This window comes from Phoenix dactylifera, chromosome 5 (assembly GCF_009389715.1).
Source record: "Phoenix dactylifera cultivar Barhee BC4 chromosome 5, palm_55x_up_171113_PBpolish2nd_filt_p, whole genome shotgun sequence".
NCBI lineage: Eukaryota > Viridiplantae > Streptophyta > Magnoliopsida > Arecales > Arecaceae > Phoenix > Phoenix dactylifera.
The window spans coordinates 4,844,121-4,867,711 of NC_052396.1; the positions used below are offsets into that span (position 1 = coordinate 4,844,121).

Here is a 23,591-nt window from a genome sequence, read left to right on the forward strand (position 1 = left end):
ACTGGACAGCTTCTCACGACTCCACTGGCTCGTGCAAAACTGGCATTGGTGGCATCTACCTGTGATGGCTGCACTACATTAGCAAGGCTGATTGACCGATTTTGTTCTGTCCATTTCTTCGAGAGCACTTGTTAGAGAAGAATGTAGAACTAATTTGTTAGTTTTTGTCCTGCTGGCAACACTGCCTGATAAGCACCTTTGAACAGATCATCCCTGACCAAGAGATCTTCTCTGAAAACAAGTGCTTTAAAGCGTTAGAGTCAGTCATCAATATCTATCATCCAATTGGGGCACCCAAATATGCGTTGAATCCTTGATAACCGAACTTTTTGGTGGTCAGTGTAGATGCAAGGTACTCAATAGAAACGGTATAATTTTTCGTGAAACAAGAGAGCTAATATTGATTGGGTGCTTTTCCAATCCTGAGCTTTAATTTGTTGACAACCTCCTGTCCTAGCTTTCACAATTACCGCAGTCAATTTTGAATCCTCATAAGATAATTTGCCTGAATTATCATCAAGAAGCATTTTTCTGGTCCGAGTCCTCATCTGCCTGAAAAACTATTGATTATACTGACAAGCGGAGTTACCCGATTCTTTGTCCATGACTGTCAAATCTGTTAAATCAATGACTATGGTTACAAGTGAAGCTACATGGTTCTTTGTCCATGACTGGCTTGAATTTTCAGTTCTATCTTTAGACCATCTAATGATCAAAAAGCTCTTCTGCCATTTGTTAAAGTTATTGGAAGCATTTCACTGGCAATAAGAAAAATGCTCTACCAACATAAATCTTGCACCAAGAAGTTATGCAAACAAAAGGCAGGTAACTGGTCATTAATTAATGTTTATATTATCATAAAATTTATTATGACAGCAAATGGTTTATCATAAAAAATTTTGTGACAAGATTTATGGGTTCAGTATCATTGTTCATAGATCTGACCATGATTTCATGTCCAGTGAATTTCTCCTGAAATACAGACATAAAAGCAAGTCGCCTTAATTTTAATTCTGCTATTCAATTCAACTAGACGTGAACCCGATGCGGAGGAACAAATTTTCAGTGCTTCAAGACCCTAATTCAGATCTGAGTTTTTATTGGATTCAAAAAGCTTTCCTCTGTAGAACTACCAAATTGCTCAAGTGCCCAAATTATATCTCATTCTCCCAGTAGGTCCATGTTAGCATCTACAAGCAAACAGCCAAAAGAGAGATTGATGCATATTCTGAATGTAACTCGATATGATGAACTGAACCTTTAAAATGCTATGATTAATTGAAAATCTCATCAAGGTTACATGAACAAAAAAGACACAAGGAGCCAACATGCTTTGGATCTTTTGCTTCTCTTTTTTAAGTCACTTTTTGACCAATTTGAACAGCCACAAGAATCAATTTCCAACTTCTCATCTGGAAATGATAGGAATGCAGGAAAAAACAGGGTAATATGTATCAAGTTCAAGTTGTTCAACAATTTGTTGTACACCCGACAAATATGAGGAGTGACCATCAATAAAGTCCGTGACATCAACCTGAAAATCAGGAAAGGAATCATTTGATCTTCAGAATACATACTGCATGCACATGAGCAACAAGAATGAGAATTATGCTTACATTTTCAATTCCAGGAACATCAACAGCTTGAATTCCAGCCAAACCCTGGGTCAGCAGGCTGCACAATAGGAACTGTAAATTTCTAGAAAGCATGGAAGAAAATCTCTGAAAAAACATGTACACATACCTTGCACGAAAAGTCACTCCAAGTATCCAGTCATTTGTGGAATACACATTTACAAATCTTCCAGCAACCATCTGCAACCAAGTGAAAAGCAGCAGCTCACGTTTATAGCACTACATATGAATTGGAAGCGCATGGTTGAGGGAAAAAGATTAGAGGGTGCAATTTTTGGAAACCATTGGATTCTCCCATATTTTTGACTGCTAAAAGCATGTTTTAATGAGAAAATGCCAATAGGTCTAACTTATGAATTTTAATCAAGCTAACATTTAACTGGAACACAGATCCTACTTTACTCATCAAGTTCAAGATGACTGAAAACAGACTACTGGGAAACCTAGTAAGCTGTACATGCTGAAGCATTCGCCCAATAGCTTACCCTTGCATAAAGATCTCTGGTTATCTAAGGTTTAAATTTGCATGGTTGATGACTGATAACAAAGCCAATGATTCTCAGGCACATCAAATGCATACAACGTCGCCACCAATGGAAATCAAACAAGCACCACATTAAAACAGGAGATAATGTGCCCTTGTTCTTGTTAATTGCAAAACAAAGCTGAAAGGGGATAATTGTTGGAAACCAACAAATTTTATAATAAATATGGTATTGGATGTTAGGATAACTTTAAGTGGCCCTAAGTGATTTTCTTGGTTGAAATTATTCCTCAGGGTGTTGCAGGTTCTGATTAGAGGAAAATTCCTCAGGGTGTTGCAGGTTCAGATTGGAGGAAAGGCCTTTTTATTTAGCAATTAAAATATTGCCACATTGCTTATGATTAGTCTCCTTGATATATCTTCCATGTTGGCATGATACCACATTCCCACGCAAAATGTGATGCAAGATAGCATGGTATGGAGGAGCACAATACAGTGGTGCATGTGCAGTTTCATGTAAGCTGCCTTAAGAATATGAAATTTGGATAATCTTTTAAGAAAATTTAGATCAGCTGTTTGCATACCCAACTTGGCATGGAAGTCTAATCTTCGTAATTCGAGTTGGTTATAGATGATATATTGCTATACATTTTTATGAAAAACTTTTGACGTGTATACGGGTCAGAACAGATCATATAAAATGAGAGTGCTCTTCTTCGATTAAAATGTACACAAAATTTTAAAGAAATTGCCAGTTTCCTTGTTGGGAAAGAAAAGTACCGTATTAGCGAGACGCCAAGAACCTTTTAACTAATAGTAAGATGCCAAATATTGCTTAAGGAGTATTCCATCATTCACCCCTTGCTTGGCAATTCATTTTGAGTGTGCGTACATACACTATAATAATAAGTTGAATCCATGGGCCTATCAAGTTTTCTACTGACATTGCCATTAGTTAATTGAGAAAATTTTATTTAACAATTTTTTTGTGGAAAATTAGTGTAAATTAGTAACATTGTGTCTGATTGTTTAACTATCTCTCTCATACATTCTCTGGACCAGAGTTATCTCTTTCCAAAACCTATGCCACTGGACTCAATTATATAGTTGATAGATCTCAAATCTTATTTCCTAAACTATATCTAGAATCTAAATGTCTACGTATACATATTATAGTTAACAAACATACAACTTAGTAAAAGAAAGATATTTATTTCTCAAAAAAGACAAGGCATTAATCAAGGTACGCCGTATCAGTACCGGTAGGCATACCGGTGGCCTACCGGACCGGTACGGTCCCATTTAGACCTGTTTGGACCAGTACCGAATCGGCCAACAGAGCGCAGTGCGCGCGCGCAGAAAAAAGCCCACAGATGCGCGTGCTGCATTAAATGCGGCTCAATGGCATTAAATGCCCCGCGCGTGGGCATGCTACCCAGGGCACGCGTACCGATGGAAACCAATCCGATTTGGACTGGTACGGGTCAGTTCAACATACCATGGCATCAACTATGATCAAATTATCATCGCAAAATCACCTTTCGTTCTTTTTGTAATAGAAATACATAACTCAGAAATAGAATGGCAGAATAAAATCACCAATAGATCTAGGGTGAAAAGAATAAAGCATGTGCCATCAAAGTCCTAATCTACAAGAGAACGATGAACTACTCTCTGGATTCAGGTTGAAGGTGGAAAGCCACAAGCATGTTGCTGCTCTCAGTACATCTCTTGGAATGATAATCTCAGAAAAAAGGGAATATTTTTCCTTTCTTTCAAAAGAGAAAAAGGGGACGCATCTCCTGTGTGCAGAAATCTTTAAACTCAAATCAAGCTTTTTTAGAAATCTGCTATGAAGGTTCAAAAATTTCAAACGTTATAGTTATAATCTATTTTAGAAAACAATAACATTCACATGATCTGAAATAATTTTTTTGTCTTTATGACATCCATATAGTCAATTATTTTAACCAAAATGCTTCTTGTAATTTTGAGATAAGAGGCACATATGCTAACAGAAAGTATTTCAAGTACTTGTATCACCAAGACAACAAACCCATCCAGTGATATCCATACCTTTCTGGCAGTCTCCCATTGCTCCCCCTTGAGTGAAACTGGTGCTCCAAGGAGAACGACCCTTTCTACAAGTCCCTCTGCTCAATTATATCAGTTCAGTCGACAGAATTAAGCAGCTTAACTATTACAGGAGATGACAGTAGGATATAGCCTAGCCTAAAATTACCATTATCTCCTGATTCAGCCAATTGCCTCAAACACTTAAATATAACTCGCGCTCCTAGTGAAAAACCAATAAGGGTCACAGGCCTGGGCAATTCAAGGAGGTCAAAGAAGTCATTGAACTAATTTAGCTCAGACTGTGTGGAGTTATGAATGATTTTTCTTAAAAAAACATACCTGTTTCCTTGCAAACCCTTCAACAGAACTTCTGCAAGGAGCTTTCCAGCTTTATCCGATCTGAGACAAGCCAAACAAAGTTAATTGTCAGGCTGATTTGATTTTTATTTAGGGGATTGTTGGATGCTGGTTATGCCACAGATCGGTATATTGCCTAGAGCATTTTACAATAGACTGAAGCATTTCAAGCAATGGGGTGGTATAGCAGAGAAGCATACACGGGCTGGGAGGACTGCAGATTCAAGATTGAAATGTAACCGCATTTCCTATATAAAAGGGATATCATAAATCGCCTTTTAATTTTGATCGGTGTCTCCACATCATGTTGGAGAGTTCAACTCCAACCAAGTGATTAATACTGTTCCCCAACGAGCAAATTTTAGTGTGTAATCTGATACCTCAAGGCAAGTCATCCTTGCAAACAATGACCAAGCATCCAAACACTCCTGAAAATTGTTAATGAATTTTGCAGTTGTACCTATCAATAGCCATTGTCCATTTGCTATCTATGAAATCTGTAGCAGCAAGTAGTACAGCTGGCCATGCTAATGCAGAAACAAGCGTGCTTAACACAGTCATCATGGCACCTTGCTTCATCAATTCCGTTGTAACTCCTACAGCAGTAACTTGTGATGTCAAGAAATGAATGTGGCAGTACTAATATACACTAGAGAAAAACTACAAAGTCAGCAGTTACTTGATGTGATCCAGTCCTGTATTGCAGTGCTCACTGCAATTATATACTTTGACTCCCACTGAAGAACATACCTGTAATCTTGAATGGAGTGTGATTAGAAACACTATACAGCACTACTAAGCATTATACATATAAATTAATCTACAGTCAACAATTTTGCAGCACTCACAAAAAAAAAAAAAACTGATGATGGATAATTATAGATATCTTATATATTGCACATGAAGTACAAGCTCATCAAGTATCTGTTCCATACATTGTACTTCCAATTTGCTCTGCAAAGAAAGCAAAAGAAAACATTTGGAATTGCAAAACTTCAGGATTCATGTGAGATGATAAATAAAAGTATTTATTCAAGTAATTATAAAAGAAGTTTCAGGAAAAAAACTTGGCTGATTTTCCAAGACAATAAAGAGAGGTAGAAAGAAAACAAAGGTAAAGAACTGAGGAATCTTTGGACTCTTCAAGGACATAATTAGACATCCTAATGCAGATTCTTATTAGAGATAGTGCTGCTCTCTTGTCTATGCAATTCATAAAATTTGAGGGACCTCCATCAGATACCCTCCTTTGTTACCCAGTTACCCTACCTTAATCCCTATCAACCATCAAGTAGTCCTTTCATGACACAGGTTCCAATTGTGATCAAACCTTTAATTGGTCCCAAATCAGTGTTCCTTTCTACCAATTAAAAGGCGATAGAAAACTCTCTGATCATGGAATTCACTAAGAACTTTCCAACGATGAAAACATGATTACTGGCTTTTTGATCTAGAACATGATCTTCTCATCCACTACATCCAAGTTCCAACCATCAGATGGGCATACTATGTGATCTTTCATTGGCCATCACATGACTCATCACATGAATTTATGAGATTAAAGTCCAGTCATGGCCTATATAGAGTCCATAATTAAAAGTCCTTGGAGTCTGACAAACACAAGGCAAGTAGCTGATAATTTAGTAATTGCGAAAATGCACCAAGATGGTTTTTTTCACTTCGATATTTAACAAAAAAAAGGTGAAAAATATGGAAGTTGCCTATCTATAAATCAGGTAAAATAATCAGTGATCACAAAGTTTCTGATAATGAAGCATTGACTGAAGGCTATTTCAATCTTGGAAGCTTTGAGATGTAACTCAATCTTGAGGGGAGTAGGGGCCATGTTGAACATTTGATAATTAATAGGTTAATCATGTTTCACATGAAGTTTGATCTTAATGGGTTAATTAATTGGCAGTCCTTCTTGTTGGGCCCTGACTTACGTAACTGAAACAAAAACATATTATAATTGCATGTTCAACTTAAGTGCACATTACTCAAATGTTGCAATGTTCCTACTTGATGAATAGTTTATTCTACAACTACCAATTTCAAGCCCCTTGCTCTTAGTAGAATCCACTATATAATATGCATCTAATGATGTTGCTTGCATCCACACCAAGCTATATGTAGTATGCAAGTCTAAATATTTGTGATGCATTGTCTCTTCAATGTATCATGTGACATTTCGCATGTCGATGAGAAATGTATTATTAGTTAAACGCCCTTCTGGTAAAATATGATGAAAACCTTAGAAAAGAGACGACATGGTATAGTATTTTAGAATGCAAAATATGAGGCAGTAACATGAATTATTGCCAAGAGCGTCACTCCAGTCCTTTTAAATCTTGGAGAATCCATATATTTGCGGTAATATGACTAATACAGTGAACATAGAACTACAATTTAGCAGTTGAGCATAATCAGTGGAGTCATCATTTTATCCTGGGGGAAAAAATTAAATCAATAGAAAAGTCATTATCTAATTCAAGGACAAGCAAGAAATAATTGCTAGAATATAAGCTAGCATTTATATTTGTGCAAGTTTATTTACTGGCACATTAAAGGATGATAGAATTATTAATTGTTTGCTAACAAAGTCATATTCTCTATTTCTTAAAATCAACCTTTGCAATATTTCAGTAAATTTTCCACCCTGATATATTTGATAAATCACATCTGTTTCTTTTTTTTAAAAAAAAAGCATTATCATAAAAATGACATGAGCTAAACAATCTCGTTTCTTATGAGAAGCAAGACATATATTGAGCAGAAGGGTTTTTGTAAGACCAAGTACTTACTAAAAAGAAATGTTGATTAGGCATTTATAAGACATAGATAAAGTAGTGGGAGGGGGAATCTAGACATAACTTGGTTTATTCTTCCTGTTTCCTCTTCTCGAACAAAACTGGTTCAAGTCATAGCTAACCCGATATAACCCATTTTCCCCCTCTTCCTCCCATAAATATTTGGTTGGCATTTTCACACAATGCATCTAATAACTCACCATCGGAGTATAGGAGCACTGGCTTACATGGGTTACCCTTCGTAATGTTTAGGTCTTGTATTTCTTAAAATAAAAAAAAAAAAAACTTGCCGAACACTAAAGATAGGCTAAGAAAGATTCCTATCATAGATTTCTTTGTCTATCTAGCAGCATTTAATCTTCATCAGATTTCTAACTTAAGAAGAAAACATCTATTGATTTGGATATGTAAAAAGGGAAACCAAAAAATGTAAGTGATTGGTTGGTGGACAGCTAAATCTAAAGAGATCCCCAAAACTTGAGGGGTCACTTTGGTAGAATGGAGTGGGACTACAGAAAAAGGGAAAATCAATGGAGGGGCAAGTCCCCCACCCCCCAACAAAAAAAAGTTACATATTTTTTCACCCAGCTCCAACTGCATGTTTCCTCACACAATCACTCTCAACTACATATTTGAATTGTTTAAATATATAAAATTCCTTGTGCACTGTGGTATAAGTTCCTTGTGTCATAAAATAGAAGTGAAAAGTAAAGTGTAGATTGTATTGTATTTCTTACATAAATTTAAACAATGTCAGGTAGGCCTCATGGTTATTTCATAGTCTTCTGACGACAAGATTGCCATTTTCATCCATATATTCAAAAATAAATTGTTTACATGAGCAATAAAACTCCAAGAAAATGTATATTCTATAGCAAGTATGTATATGCAAGTGGTTATGTATATCAGATAAGAGATAAGCAAGAGCTCCAAAACATAATGATTGATGCATGTAAGATATAAAAAGAGAACAGCAAGTGGTAGAGAAACCATGGTAAAAATACCATAGACCTATTCTCCAAAACATGCATGCATGGTAAAAGTATTAGCATACCTCTCCAAGTTATCTTCCAATCCTTCCCAAGGCTTTATAAAATCTTCCTTCTCAAAAGCAAAACCAGAAACCAAGATACCTACTGCTAGGCGCTGAAAATTATTAACCATCCACTGACAATCAGATATATATTTTCTAGGACTTACAAAAGGTCTAGTTTAAAGCTAGTATAGCTGCCTCTTAGGCTTAAAGTCGTGCAGTTGCATCAAGCAACAGAGACACCCTTGATTTACAATTTCACGTAGTAAAATGCAAGGGGAGAACAACTCACGCCCTGGTTATGGTTATCTCCAATAGGTTTGAATTCAAATTCTTCAACGCTTCCTATTCTTCTAGCCATTTTGCTCCCTGACAGCCCAGCTCCAGCAGCTGTGTTTCACAAATTAAGCATATTGATCAGCGATTGCTAACGACTACAATGATGTAATGTTTGATTACATTCAATTTTTGGCACAATTCTATGTGTAATAGTCAGACTTCAAGATGATGGAGATATTTCTCAGCCAATACAGACTGGTATGATGCACAATCTTTTATAATATGTCTTGAGTTTTTTTGCCTTGTAATTGTGAACAATTGTATAAAAAAACTTCATCATATCTTCAAAAGAAAATTCTGGCTTTTTTTAATAATAAGAATACTTTCATATGAATAACAATTAGGCAGAAATATGAAGAAAAAATCACAGACTATGTAAACGCAAGTGCTCTCATACTGAGATAGCAAACAGCATTAGAATCTCAATAATCAGAATTACCATGGCACTGAGTGCAAAAATATAATTATTATGCGAATTAATATGCACTGCATTGTATTTACAGATAGTTATGTGGCCTAATTTTTGTTACTCATTAACACAATTTTCATGTAGTGACATTATTCTTGATGTTATAGTGAACTGCAAGACTCATGACTCTCACTACACATCATAAGTTATTAAAACATCTCTGAACAATTAGTTATTCTTTTAGCAGTCTCTGAAAACTTAAAACACATGCATGGTTTTTACTCTAATATGAATTAAAATGCATGCTGGCTCAAATAAGTCAGCCTTGTATACTAAACCTTACATAAATCGCCACTAGCAAGCACCATATACAATTAAGATCAGTTGTTGATTCAAGATTCACATTACAATTCCCTCAGTTTTCCAATATCTGGAATAAAATAAGGAGCTTAGCCTACATTCCTTAAGTGATATATACATCTTGTTCGTTACATGCCACCATAATTCCAAGAAGTGCTTTACATGATTTCAAGCCTTTATATTAATATATCAATTTATGACCATTTCTAGCTTTGGATATCCACAAGGCTTCTAATGGTGGTGGCATGCCCCATTGCACTTTTGTCTAATACATGGGTGGGGACTACTAGCGGATGATATTCTAGTGGCAAAAATAACAGAAAAAATATAAGAGCAAACAAATCAAAAATATATATATTTTAAAAAAATAGCCAGAAAAATAAGAAAAGCCAGGGAAAATAAACTTATGAAAAACATAAAGCCCTTTTCCAGGTGTTCTTTTGAGTTCTGATTAGATCCAGATAATGGTTTAGACCAAGAAGATTCAGAAAACGAAAAAAAAAGAATGAGGATAAAAAAAATTATTGAGTGAAAAGGCACAAACTAAATTGTCAGCATATTTGCCATATCATGGATAGGTGAGGATACAATACCAGCCATGGGCAACATACCAGTTACGCCCCATTAAAATTTCTGATATTTGACTTTTAGCCTATCAGATAAGTGAATTGAGACTCAACAGCTTCACATGTCAAAACCATATGGGTTAGGGCAGATTCAAACTGAATATCTTGTACCAACAGCAATCAGTATATGAATACACAAGTACACTGAAAGACTATTCATCCACTTATTTTACAAGAATAATGGTACTTATACCATCTTGGTTATAAACATCATATGCTTGATACTTCTTTAACTCATATTTGATCATCACATTATCCGAACTTTCAATTTCCGTGAAACCAGATTTTCTATGCAATAATATTCCCCATTTTATGAAAGCAAACATGAGAACCATTTTTCTTTTTTTTTTTTACCACCGAGGTGGTAGCACGGTTGGAACGGGGCTAAGATTCCACTGGAGTAGCCCAGGTTCGAAACGCACGAATGTCGATTAAATGCGGAGACCGGATGCCCCCGCCTGGTTTGCCTGGTGGAGTCGCCATCTGGTTTGCCGGTACTTAGGTGGTACTGGTGTGACGTACTCACACGTGGAAGGGGTTGCCACATTGGTGGGGCTCCTCCACGGGTGGAGCGGGTATGAGTAAAACTTGTCTGCTCGTATCGAACATTCTCCAGCGGAGAGGGGGCCCAGTGGGGGTTGCTACGCGGGTAAGGTTCTCCTCACCCCCCCTCTTCCCTTTTTTCAGGCCAAAAAAAAAAATCCTAGGATTTTTTCCCAGACAAAAGTATACTCTCTTCTTATATCTACTTTAAAACAGATGATTTTCCTACAAAGTCCTCCATCATCATACCGATTCTTCCTGACCTTTTGAGACTTAAACCATGTCTCTCTTAGGTTTTAGTAGATCTTAACAAAGTAGGTTTCTCCACTGTTCCTTGTATTGCAAAGAAATTTTTAATTAATATTCCTCTTTGAATTACCTATCTTGCAAATATACATGATTTTCCAATTGCAAGAAATTCCACTGAAGCCACATGCTCCAAATAAATATAATTAAGGATTAAAATCTATGTGGGTTCATAATTGTTATACCACTCCCTTCATGCCATAGCAATCTTTCTCAGAATTCATTTTAGCTAGGAGCTTGGGTTTTACCACCATAATGCTTGCAAAACTTTTCCAGTTCCTCTTTTTGAGTTAGTGCTCGAGATCTCATGTTCCTAGAAATTGTTCTTAGTATTTATGAATTCGATCATAAAGGAATATCCTGATGCCACACCTCTTCGAATTGTACACGAGCAAGTCCTATGCAAGCTCCAACACAATAGGCAGTTAGGCACATTACTTATGTTGATCATGGGAAAGAGCTACATAGGTATACATTTTCTAGTAAAGAAGACGAGAAAAAAAAAACACAGACCAACTTGGGCTTTCTGAAGTAGTCAATAACCTCCTCTATATGTTGTCTTTGCTGATTTTCATCAATGCGCTCTCTGACTGTGGTGATGTCAAAGGCAGCATGATAATAGGCACATGACATGGAGGTTTGTGAAGCTAATTTGGATTACGAGCCTAGTACCTTGGAAGTTAAGGGCCTTGTGCAAATGCCTTCACATCCGGTCTTTAGAGCTAAATTACTACGCCTTCCTCCACAACCCAACCACACTCCCGCTCCCACTCCATGCAGACACAAAAAAAAAAAAAACCACAGTTCCTCGAGTTTTTTTTTTTTTTTACTTCCAAAGAGAGTAAGAAAAGAAAAGGAGGCATTGACAATGAGATCCCCAATAGCAACAAAAATGGGAAGAAAGAAAGGTGGAAGGAATCAGTTTAGTTCTGCAAGGTTGATTTTTTATCTAATGGTTTCAACTTTCAAATGTTATATTGGAAGCAAAAAGTTTGCCATCATTTAATGCCAAACATTTAAAGGTTTTTTATTGAGAAAATATTAAAGGTTCACTCCACCTCCAAATGATGCAGCGACGGCTACAGAACCAGCAACTGATCCTGCAGCACTAGCTATTGCAGCAAATCCGCTTGCTCCAATAACAGGGACCAGTGTCCCTAATGTGGGAGCCAAAGCACTAAAGCCTGCAGCAATTGCTGGAGCAGCTAAACCTGTTGGAGGAAAAAAGAGGATTCATAAAAATCTATAATTTAAATGACTGATAACAGATCAAACCCTGAGAATTTTTCTCCAAATCTGAGGTTATCATACCTCCTGTAACTGCTAACAAGGCTCCTCCAGTCAATGCAGCTGCACCAATGATACCACCTCGCTTCCATCTAGCCCATTTGCTTTTCTCTGATCCACTTCCTTGTGATTGCTCTTCAGCTTTTGCTGCAGCCATTGCAGAGCAAGCAACCATTATCTCCATAGCTACCTATAAAACCAAATTTTCAATTAACAGGAATGGAAACACATGCAACTATAGTTCGTGGATTCCCTTGTACATAGGTTCCATCATAATCAATTGGAAAGCACTAAAGCAAACTAAAAAGTCAATTGCATTTCATTGCCTTGGATTTTTAGGGAAAATGGATGAGCTGTTCGGTGCAAGGCATGACTAGATTTTGTAAGAAAGAACATCATTTGACTGCCTAAACTGAATAGTTGTTCAATATATTTGCAAAATGCAAGAATAGCTGTAAAGTAGCATGTGATAAGCTCTTCAATAAACTTAATAATAAATTAATAGGCACAAGAAAGCCCTAATGAGTTTTTTTCCAAATCCATGCATAACTCAGAAGTATCAAATTACCTTCAGTAATGTTTAAGAAACCTGCTAATTATGAGATATAGATCTTGATCCAACGAGCCTCCACCTGAATTTTTGAAAAATATGACTTGTGACCTAATATCATTATTTAAATTCTTCGTGAAAATCATGTGTTTTAATTCTTTTACAATTATTTTCTTATCAAAGCTTTTGGTTTTATTTCAATGAATTGCACTTGGATTTTTTCAACAATACTTTGAGTTTTGTGTTATGATTTGAGAATCATGTGTTTTTCAGTGAAAACCAACAATTTCTTGATCAAGGTAGAGGTGTACTTGCTGAGCAAAATAGCTTACTCCATTTATTTTACAGCTTCTCAGAGTTAGTGGTAAGATTCATTTCAACGAAAGAAGACTAAATCTTTTGAAGTTGTTTTTGGATTGAGTGACTATTGGAGCAACAAAAACATAGTATTTCATGATCGATGATATCATTGGAGGTATAATTTTGTGGATAAGCAAACATATACAAGTTTGTAAGTGGACTTTTATTTAAGTGCTATGGTTTATACTTTATAATATTTTTTCATTGTACATAATTCCATCATAGGGTTTATTTTAAGGATATCAAAAATTTCTATGGTATGTGAATCGATTATGATGGCCACATTGGGATTAGCAAGTTCAAATTTCAGGGTGTGACACCATTACCTTTGAGACAACTATCAATATGTTGTATGCCACTCTGGCTATTTTAGAATTACACAGATCACCTAAATATGATATTTCAAGAGTGATCTTCATTTTAGTTACCTAGAGTTGGAGTGGGTGCGGGAGAAAATTTGGGTATGATGCAAGAAAGTAGATCTCAAAGAATAAGGGAGACATAAATGGAATCACTTAGGTATTAGGTATAGGAGTAAGTCTTATAGAAGATTCCAAATCAGGTACAGTACCTGTATAGAAGTTTCCTGCTACCAAGATTGTTATACCTTCTTTAACTTGCAGCTTGGTTAACATTGCAATAAAATAACCACCTTGTATCTTGTATATATCAAGCCATAATTCCATTCTTCTTTTGTGTTTTATGCATTTTGTTCTGCTTCTTACCTCTCATTCTCCTTGTCACAGCAATACAAATTCTAGCCATTTCGAAACACAATAAGCAGATTGTATTTGAAGCCAGAATATCTCTAATTAAGAAAATATTCATTATGCCATACTATCATTTTCTTAAAAGCAAAAAAATCACCCCACTATCCCAACAATTTTTTAAGCTGAAAATGATCAAGAGGGAAAGACTGCTGTGAGGCCACATGTTGTATTGAGATTTATCATAGTCAGGTATAACAGGTAGTCTTGGAAATGCATTTTCCAGGAAACAACACAAACACTTATTGATTATCACATCTTGATGCCCTAGGAAAAAGGTTGCATAAAATTTATTACCAAAATTTCTTAAGACAAAATTACAAAAGCATTAATCATATCTAAGAGGCGTTAGCTTATAAGCAATAGGAAGTTTAAATAGACAAACCATTTTGATCCACTTGACGTCAAGCCATGTTGCCAAGAACCGTAGAGCAACACGATGCCGAGCATCATAGCCCTTCCTAAATCGAGAAGTTTTCTTGTTGTCTTGAGGTGTATCAGCCACACAAGCAGAAAGAAGTTCATACAAGACCGCAACTTTCCGCTGATATTTAACCGAATTGTCTTCTAGCATTTCTTTGTCATCGTGCACATTCTCAAACTGAATCAGTGAATCCTCTGCTATGAATGATGCCTTGGAGTTTTTCGTTTCTGAAGTATCAAAAGGTTCTATTGTTGCACCAAAATTTTTACAGTATGATGTACCAGAATTACTTCTCTTGTGACTATCATGTCCATGCTTATGATCTTTCTCTTTACTCTCCTCAGCTGAGGTTAAAGCAGCTTCCAAGCTCATTACCATAGCATCAACAGCTTTTGCCAAAGCAAGTTCTTTTTCAAATCTTTCTGAAGAATTTTCATCATCTTCTTCAAAGATTATTCTTAGATACTGGAAGAGCATGAATAGAGCAAACAAGTCGCAGATGGTTAGCAAAAACTAAGAGAAAGGAAGATTTAATCAGATTTTAAAAATATAAAAAAAGGGTAAAAACTGCAGATATCAATGCCAGCCCTGATTAACCTTTCAAGAACTGAGGGTTACAAAAGTAAATGCGATGAATCAAGGATAAAAGCCTGGCATCTTGTGATGATATGTTTTCCTGACTCCCTAAATTTTGTGAAGCAGTTTCTTCCAAAAAAATAAAACAAGTAAATGACTTTATGTGAGTGGGTATATCTAGAATCTAAGTTCAATTTCTTTTCCATGCAAGCAATCAATAAATGCTACCACTAATTTGTTAGGTTAAGATTCTTCTCAAAAGAAAATTGTTAGCTTAAACTACTGTTAACTAATATCTTGCAATATAATGCTACTAAATTCAGATCGCAATAAGAATAAAAATGCATTAATGATGGCTAACACCAGAGAGAAATTGGTTATGGAACTGGACAAGTAGAAGATCACTCCCGATGAGACTAGCAAACAACCATGTTCATCATTACCCAGACACTCCAAATTTCGAGTTTCTTGACGTGCTGGACACTTGGGACACTTCATGGCACTTCTCAAAAGAAAATTGTTAGCTTAAACTACTGTTAACTAATATCTTGCAATATAATGCTACTAAATTCAGATCGCATTAAGAATAAAAATGCATTAATGATGGCTAACACCAGAGAGAAATTGGTTATGGAACTGGACAAGTAGAAGATCACTCCCGATGAGACTAGCAAACAACCATGTTCATCATTACCCAGACATCCCAAATTTCGAGTTTCTTGACGTGCTGGACACTTGGGACACTTCATGGCACTATTTGATACTTTTGATGCTACTGCATAAGAATTTTCAAGAATAATATATCAATTGGCAAAACTTTATGAACTTTATAACATTTGGGATCAATTGGTCCAACTAGGCTGATGGAGGAAAACCAGAGCATGAGGAAAAGAAAAGGTTATGGAGACATCAAATTTATTGTAAGGGAGAGATCTCTATGAATTCATAACTATATTCTCCTATTTGAGATTCCTAACTGATAAATTTCTTTAACTATTGGACCTTTGAATAAGTTATACAAGCATTCTACGGCCGTCCAAGTAAACATGAAAGACAAAATTCTTGGTTCGCAAATATCCCATTTTTTTTAAAAAAGTAAGGCCACCTTGCTAACTGAACCATTCAAAGTTCTATACATGACCCACAAAGAACCTAGTGGAGCTTCAACCTTTCGTAGCTGTCGTTACAATCGAATGAACCCAACTTAATGTACATTGCCAGGCCAAATTTCCATCTCGTATTCTTGCCGAAGCAGATTCTTTTTATCAAGAATAAATTTTGTTATCAATACTAATCAATAGAAGAGAACAAAGGGATTGGAAAAGGGAAAGAAGTCATACAGCCCCCACATGATGCTTGATTATTGATGACGCAGCGGTTTCCTCCAGCCCCGGCCAGGCTTTGGGATCAATATCCAAGAACCTAGAGAGAAAGAAGAAAAAAAATCAAGAACATCAAGAATCCCGACCAACTACCGATCATGCATTAAAAGGAAAGAAAGAAAGATTTCTAGGGAGGGACCTGAAGACGGGGCGAAGAAGGCCGCGGGACTCGTGGGTCCAGAGGGAGGAGTCGTCGCCGCCGCCTTCGCTGCTGCTGGTGCTGCTGCTTGCGCTGGCGCTGCTGCACCGGTCCCGCGTTCCGGCGTCGGGGTCGTCGTCGTCGTCGAGGGGTTGGGTCTGCTGGATCTGAGCCTGGCGGAGGGCCAGGGCCAGCAGCGCCCCCGCCGCGTACTTCTGGGTCGGGCTCAGCGTCGAGATCGCCATCATGCTCGATGATCTCAGGCCGCGCCCGCTCCGGCCGTGGCCTATGGGCATGTATGTATATGCGCACACAAACTATCTCACATCCGGTGCTCGATTCTTGCCCGGATTGCCGTTTGGGGGAATGGCCGGATTCGGTGCTTTTCGGACGACGCAGGCCCAAGGAAACGGATGGTTCTATGTTGGGGATGCGGGCTTGCGGCAATTTGTTTGCAGAACGTTGAATCTCCCGTCCGACGGTTGACGTCGATGTGGGTTTCGAGGGCAAAACGGACGCTGAGATTGAATCCGCATAGAATGTGTGCTACGGACGGTTTCTGCTTTTATTCGAGTATGCATGACCAAGTTCGAAAAATCTTAACGCTGCCGTTTGACGGGCTCTTCCCCGCATTAGGTCGCATCAGGCGGTTGGTATTTGACGCCGGCTATGTCTATTTTTTTCCTTTTATTTTGTCCATTCCGGTGAAACTGACACCGGGTCAACCCACAGGCGATTCCACGAAAACACGTCATTTTAAAATTTTAAAATTTTTTGACAAAAAAAAATAAATATTGATAAATTCATATGCATATTTTTTTAATAAATATGATATTAAATAAATTTTAAATTAATATCCATAGTTGTTATAAATGGATAGAGATACGAATCAGATATTAAATATATTTATATTTTCTTATCCGAATGTAGATATAAATTAAATAATTTTTTGGATATTAATCAAATTTGAGCAAAATTTAATGATGAAAACTAGCAATAAAAATATAAGCACAAAGAAAAAATTCAATTAAAAAAATATAATTTTAACAAATATTTATCAATAATAAAAACTACTAATTTTATAAATAATATATCGTTAAAGGTTGCTCATCACCGAAGTAGAGAGAACTATAGTCTCCAAAGTATCTTACAGTTGTCTGTCGGTTGCAATCACCGGATGAAAACTAGGAAGTGGATAAGATTTTCGAAACCTAAGTTATTTGAAGACCACGAAGAGGAAGGAGAGATGAAGATGAATGAGAGGTTTGAGCCTTTCAAGCGTGCAGGATAATTTGAAGGATTTTATTCAAATCTGATATTTCATATTCAGGTTGCTATTTTAAGTGATGGCCATTCGATATATGATTTTCTTTTAATTTAGCTTGAGTTAATCACTTAATTGGTTCCGATTTAACTTAAGGTAAACTTGTTCTTTTCAGTTATCCTTATTGTACGGATATCTTGATTCGAATCTGAATCCAAAAAAAAATCAGGTGTATTCACATCCGCATCTATATGTAGAAAATTTTTGAATCGACTATCCGAATTTGTATCTAGATCTGATCGGACCAAAAAAATAATATTCGAATTCGATCCAATATATATATATAAATAGATATGGGAAACTTGCTATGGAAATGCTGCCCATACTCTTACCTCCCCTGGTATATAGTGTGAGATGAGGTGCGGGTCATATAACCGGATTGAAGACTGGATCCTTTAAAATTCCCAGCCACTGAATCGGCGTGGATCTGAGCACCTTCAATCCCCCGTTCTACTTCCCCCCCTTTGTCCGGTTCTGTTGCCGCGAAAGAAAGACGAACGTCTCTCCTTCTCCCCAAAGCTACCTCCCCTGCTCCTTCTCCCTCTCCGCTCTCTCTCCCCCATTTTCTCCCTTCTCTCTCTCTGCACTGGATCTCTTCTCCCCTCTCTCTTAGAGTCTCTCCCTCTTTAGGGCCTGTCCCTTTTGTGCCTCTCTCTGATGATGGCAAGCTCTCTTTGGTCTTTTTTTTTTATTTATTTTAAGAAGGCAGAAGCAGAAACAAACGGAGAACAGAAGAACAAGGAAAAGAAAGAACTATAGATATATAGATACCGAATGAAGATCCATTGTCGTATGCCTCGTAGCCAACCAATCCGCAGCAGAATTTCCTTCTCTGAAAACATGCTCAGCTTTGAAAGAGTCTAAAGCATCAATGAGCTGGAAAAAAGTCCTGCGACAATGGAGTGGAGATAGGTAATCTAAGAAAGAGCAGTTTTTGAGTCGCCTTCCGAATCTTCTTCTCTGCACTGCAGAACATTTACTGCCATGAGAACACCCTCCCAAGCACCTCTGAGTTCTGCATATGAAATAGAGTGGGCCTTAAATGATCTAGCTCCAGCCATCAACATCCTCCCGTTATGATCTCCGATCAAAAAGCCTGCACCTGCTTGGCCATCTGAAAAGGAGCCATCAAAGTTTATCTTAACCAGTCCTTGGGGAGGAGACATCCAGTTGACCAAAATAGGTTCGGTCTGACGGGAGCTCGTAGAGCTGGTGCCAACGACAGATGTGATCCAATAAAGAGAGAGCTTCAATAAACTCCATAGCCATTCTCATAGAGTGATCCACAGCATCATCACGTCTAATATACTTCCTCTCAAATACTCTTTTGATTCCTGGAACGCCATAAGAGCCATCCAGCACAGGCAACCACAGATGTGAAGGGAAGGTCGTGCTTATCTAGGAAAGATAATAACAGAGAAGTTAGAGACACAGGGGAGAAGGTGAGTCCCATCTTCGTCGAAAGGAGTGCCCAAGTTTCCATAGCTACCGGGCTTTTTTAGAGGCCCCAGACAACTCCGTCTCTCCCATCCATAGATGGTCCTCTCAGTGGTTGGCGACAAATAAGGCAACCCAGTCTGCCGCTCCATTCGCCTCCCTAAACACATGCCTCACCTAAACAACCATCCCGTCACACCCCATGGCCTGGATATCTCTTACCAATGGGTGGTAAACGTCTACCCTGCCCGAAGCTTATGAAAGCCATCCAATGACCATCGCGGAGTCGCCCTCCAGGAGAACATCTCTAGCCTACAATGCACGATGCACATACTTCAAACCTGCCTAGGCTGCCCATGTTAAAAACCATCTTAAATAGGATCATGATAGAACCAATCTTGAAAGGAAGCATACCAGAGTCCATGATAATCTGAACGATCAAAGCTTCCTTTGTTTCTCCCTCTTAGCCCCTGTTCAAACACACGGTGATGGAGACCGATGCCGTGTTTTCTATATAGGCAGAGGGTGAGACCCGTTATGTTATCCTACCATCAAGGATAATGCTTCCACTTCTCACGGAATCGTAACTGACCACGATGTGGTCATGTGGGTCAAAACCCAACATTCTCCCACTTGGCCCATATGACCATACTTTGGTTAGAAATGATATAAACATTAGGCGCGCATCATTCTAATCCATAGTCAGTTGGGTCATCATAATACCATAATTAAACAACTTACTAATGCGAGTCAAGGCGGTTCCACATCAATATAATGACATAGTTCCTTCCAAGTACTACAACACTAGCAAATTATTTAATCATAGTCCATAAATGAGAAGTATCTTTAATGGTCAAACATTATGTCTTTGTCAGAGACAATTCCTGTAATCATACATTCAAACCCATACATGTACATATATTTGAATAACAGGAAAAACAGAAACATAATCAATTATATCTAAGTGTCAAAGAAATAAACATAATACAATCCTCAATTAATATCATGGATTACAACTAAGACCCATTCTTTCAACATGCTCTTTAAAAGTCTTCGGTTGTAAACCTTTTGTCAAAAGATCTGCAATCATGAGCTCTGTCCTCATATTTTCTATAGACACATTTTGTTTCTGAACTTCCTCCTTGACAACAAAATATTTAAGCTCAATGTGCTTGGCACCATTAGAATATTTGTCGTTTCTGGAGAAATGGACGGCTGCAGTATTGTCACAAAAGATTCTCAGCGGCCTGGCAATAGAGTCGACAATCCCAAGTCCCGAGATAAAGTTACGCAGCCACAAACTATGAACCGTGGCCTCAAAGCATGCCACAAATTCTGCTTCCATGGTGGACGAAGCAGTGCTTGTCTGTTTGGCACTTTTCCATGAGATTGCTCCTCCAGCTAATAGGAACAAATAGCCAAACGTTGACTTTCTACTATCCACACATCCAGCAAAGTCTGAATCCGAATAGCCAATCACCTCAAGGCTATCTGACTTTCTATATGTAAGCATGTAATTCTTTGTTCCTTGCAAGTATCTCATCACCTTCTTTGCAGCTTTCCAGTGATCTATCCCTGGATTACTTTGGTATCTTCCTAGCATTCCAACTGCAAAACTGATGTCCGGTCTGGTACAGGTCTGAGCGTACATCAAGCTACCAACTGCAGAAGCATAAGGTATATTTTCCATCTGCTTACGTTCCAATTCATTCTGTGGGCATTGCATGAGACTAAATTTATCCCCTTTCTGAATTGGAACAACACTGGCTGAACAATTCTCCATACCAAATCTCTCTAGAATTCTGTCTATATATGCCTTTTGAGACAACCCTAACAATCCACGTGATCGATCACGAAATATTTCAATGCCTATCACGTAGGTTGCCTCATTCATATCTTTCATTTCAAAGTTCTTTGAGAGAAAAACCTTAGTTTCATACAATAAGCCAAGATCACTACTGGCAAGCAATATATCATCAACATATAGGACCAAAAAGATAAACTTGCTCCCACTGACCTTCAGGTATATACACCGATCAACAGTGTTTTCCTTAAAACCGAAGGAAGTGATGGTATCATTGAACTTGCGATACCATTGTCGGGAAGCTTGTTTAAGACCATATATTGACTTCTTTAATTTGCAAACCATGTGTTCTTTTCCCTTTAATGGGAAACCTTCGGGCTGGTCCATATAGACTTCTTCATCTAAACTCCCATTTAGAAAAGCAGTTTTTACATCCATTTGGTGCAACTCTAAATCATAATGTGCAACCAAAGCCATAATAATTCTAAATGAGTCCTTTTTAGATACAGGAGAAAAGGTCTCTTTATAATCAATGCCTCCTTTCTGAGTGAAACCCTTGGCCACCAGTCTGGCTTTATGTCGTTCAACATTACCCTTTGAGTCGAGCTTGGTCTTAAAGACCCACTTACACCCAACTGTCTTACAACCTTCGGGCAAATCAACGACATCCCAGACTTCATTCTGATCCATTGATTTTAACTCATCTTTCATGGCATCAATCCATTTAGTCGAATCAATACTTTCTATGGCTTGTTTAAAAGAAACCGGATCTTTTCTTGTCCCTATATCAAAATCAAATTCTTGTAGATAAACCATATAATCATTTGGAATGGCAGATCTTCTTTCTCTTTGAGATCTCCTTAATGTCATCCCTTGTGGTTCTTCTACAACTTGTTCAGTGGTGATAACTTCATTATGGAGTGTTTGATCATTAATTTGTTGTTCATTGTTATTAAACTGTGTGACAACTGTAGGAACAACAATTTTCTTAGAAGTCATGGGTAAAGGGACTTGCACCCTAACTTCTTGAATTTTCACATTTTGTAATTTATCACTCCCACTGGTTTCACCATTCTCAATGAATTTGACATTACCGGTCTCTATAATTCTTGTACTATGGTTAGGACAGTAAATCCTGTACCCTTTGGATTTTTCGGGATAACCTATAAAGTATCCACTAATCGTTCTAAAATCCAATTTCTTTTCATGTGGATTATAAATTCTGGCCTCCGCCGGACAACCCCAAACATGCAGGTGTCTTAAACTCGGTTTCCTTCCTGTCCATAACTCAAAAGGAGTTTTTGGAACTGCCTTACTAGGAACCCGGTTTAATATGTATACAGCGGTCTTAAGGGCTTCCATCCACAACGATATGGGTAACGGAAAATTACTTAACATACTCCTAACCATATCCATAAGTGTACGATTACGCCTTTCAGCTACTCCATTCTGCTGTGGCGTTCCCGGCATAGTGTATTGAGCACGTATGCCATGCTTTTCTAAGAGTTTAGCAAATGGGCCAGGATGTTGTCCTGTTTCATCATACCTACCATAATATTCACCACCTCTATCAGACCTGACAATTTTCACCTTTCTATCTAATTGTCTTTCAACCTCAGTAATGTATACCTCTAGGACATCCACTGCCTGAGATTTTTCATACAACAAATAGACATAACCATAACGTGAAAAATCATCAATAAAGGTGATAAAATATTTCTCTCCACCAAATGATGGGGGAGTCAAAAGGCCCACAAATGTCTGTATGGATAATTTCAAGAAGTTCTTCACTTCTTGTGGCAACTTTCTTTGTGTGTTTGGTTTGCTTTCCCTTAATGCAGTCTACACACATACCGAGATCAGTAAAGTCTAAGTTTAACAAAATCCCATCCTTTACTAATCTCTCTAATCTTTCTTTGGATATATGACCCAATCTTTTATGCCACAAGTTAGAAGATCTTTCATTTATCATGTTTCGTTTAATTCCAATATTACGATGCAAGGTCATAAGAGTTTCAGCAAAATGATTATCAAGATTTACTTTATATAAGCCATCACACAAAACACCAGAACCAAGAAAGACATTGTCTTTGAAAAGACGCAAACTAGCATTCCCAATTTTAAAGAAATATCCTTCAACATCAAGTTTAGAAACAGAAATTAAATTTCTAGAAATAGAAGGAACATAAAGAGTCTGAAGCAAATCTAAATGACAACCAGTATTTAAAAGCAAACGATAGGTTCCAACAGCTGTTACAGGAACTCTAACCCTATTCCCCAAAACGATAAAACTCTCATTTGGATATTGCATCTGGGTTGTAAGGAATCCCTGCATCGTATTTGAAACATGAACATTAGAACCTGAGTCAAACCACCAAGTATTAGAAGAAACTTCAGTAAGGTTTGATTCAAAACATACATAAGCCAAAGGCTTACCTTTCTTTTCAAACCATGCCTTGCGTTTATGGCAGTCCTTCTGATAGTGTCCCAATTTTTTGCAGAAATGGCATCTATCTTTGTTTTGTTTCTTCTTATGAACCTCGGTATCATGATGAGGCTCTTTA

At 37.5% G+C, this 23,591-nt stretch overlaps 1 protein-coding gene across 2 annotated transcripts; it reads right to left on the reverse strand.

Annotated features, from left to right (window-relative positions):
• Positions 1-1,245: 1,245 nt before the first annotated feature.
• Positions 1,246-16,889, reverse strand: LOC103712194 (transmembrane and coiled-coil domain-containing protein 4-like). Of its 2 annotated transcripts, XM_008798653.3 has the most exons (15): positions 16,463-16,888; positions 16,282-16,363; positions 14,327-14,830; positions 12,289-12,454; positions 12,036-12,188; positions 8,687-8,784; positions 8,416-8,507; positions 5,231-5,301; positions 5,012-5,147; positions 4,534-4,593; positions 4,361-4,443; positions 4,195-4,271; positions 1,744-1,814; positions 1,617-1,674; positions 1,246-1,534 (listed from the first exon to the last, which is right to left on the reverse strand). In XM_008798653.3, exons 1-15 carry the CDS (start codon positions 16,756-16,758, stop codon positions 1,409-1,411), a joined length of 2,073 nt encoding a protein of 690 aa, XP_008796875.2. In that variant the 5' UTR covers positions 16,759-16,888; the 3' UTR covers positions 1,246-1,408. The 2 variants fall into 2 exon arrangements, with proteins under 2 accessions (XP_008796875.2, XP_038982514.1); XM_039126586.1 differs by lacking the exons at positions 1,246-1,534; positions 1,617-1,674; positions 1,744-1,814; ... (1 more) ...; positions 4,361-4,443; positions 4,534-4,593 and adding an exon at positions 4,600-4,891 and having other exon boundaries at positions 16,463-16,889.
• Positions 16,890-23,591: the final 6,702 nt, after the last annotated feature.

Bases quoted from the DNA above. Each gene is read 5' to 3' on its own strand.
- LOC103712194 (XM_008798653.3), bottom strand. From the start codon at position 16,758: ATGCCCATAGGCCACGGCCGGAGCGGGCGCGGCCTGAGATCATCGAGC. The intron at 16,364-16,462 runs GTCCCTCCCTAG...CTTTCTCTCTAG, and splicing joins CTTCTTCGCCCCGTCTTCAG to GTTCTTGGATATTGATCCCA. The intron at 8,785-12,035 runs GTGGAGTGAACC...TGTGAAACACAG, and splicing joins CGTCGCTGCATCATTTGGAG to CTGCTGGAGCTGGGCTGTCA.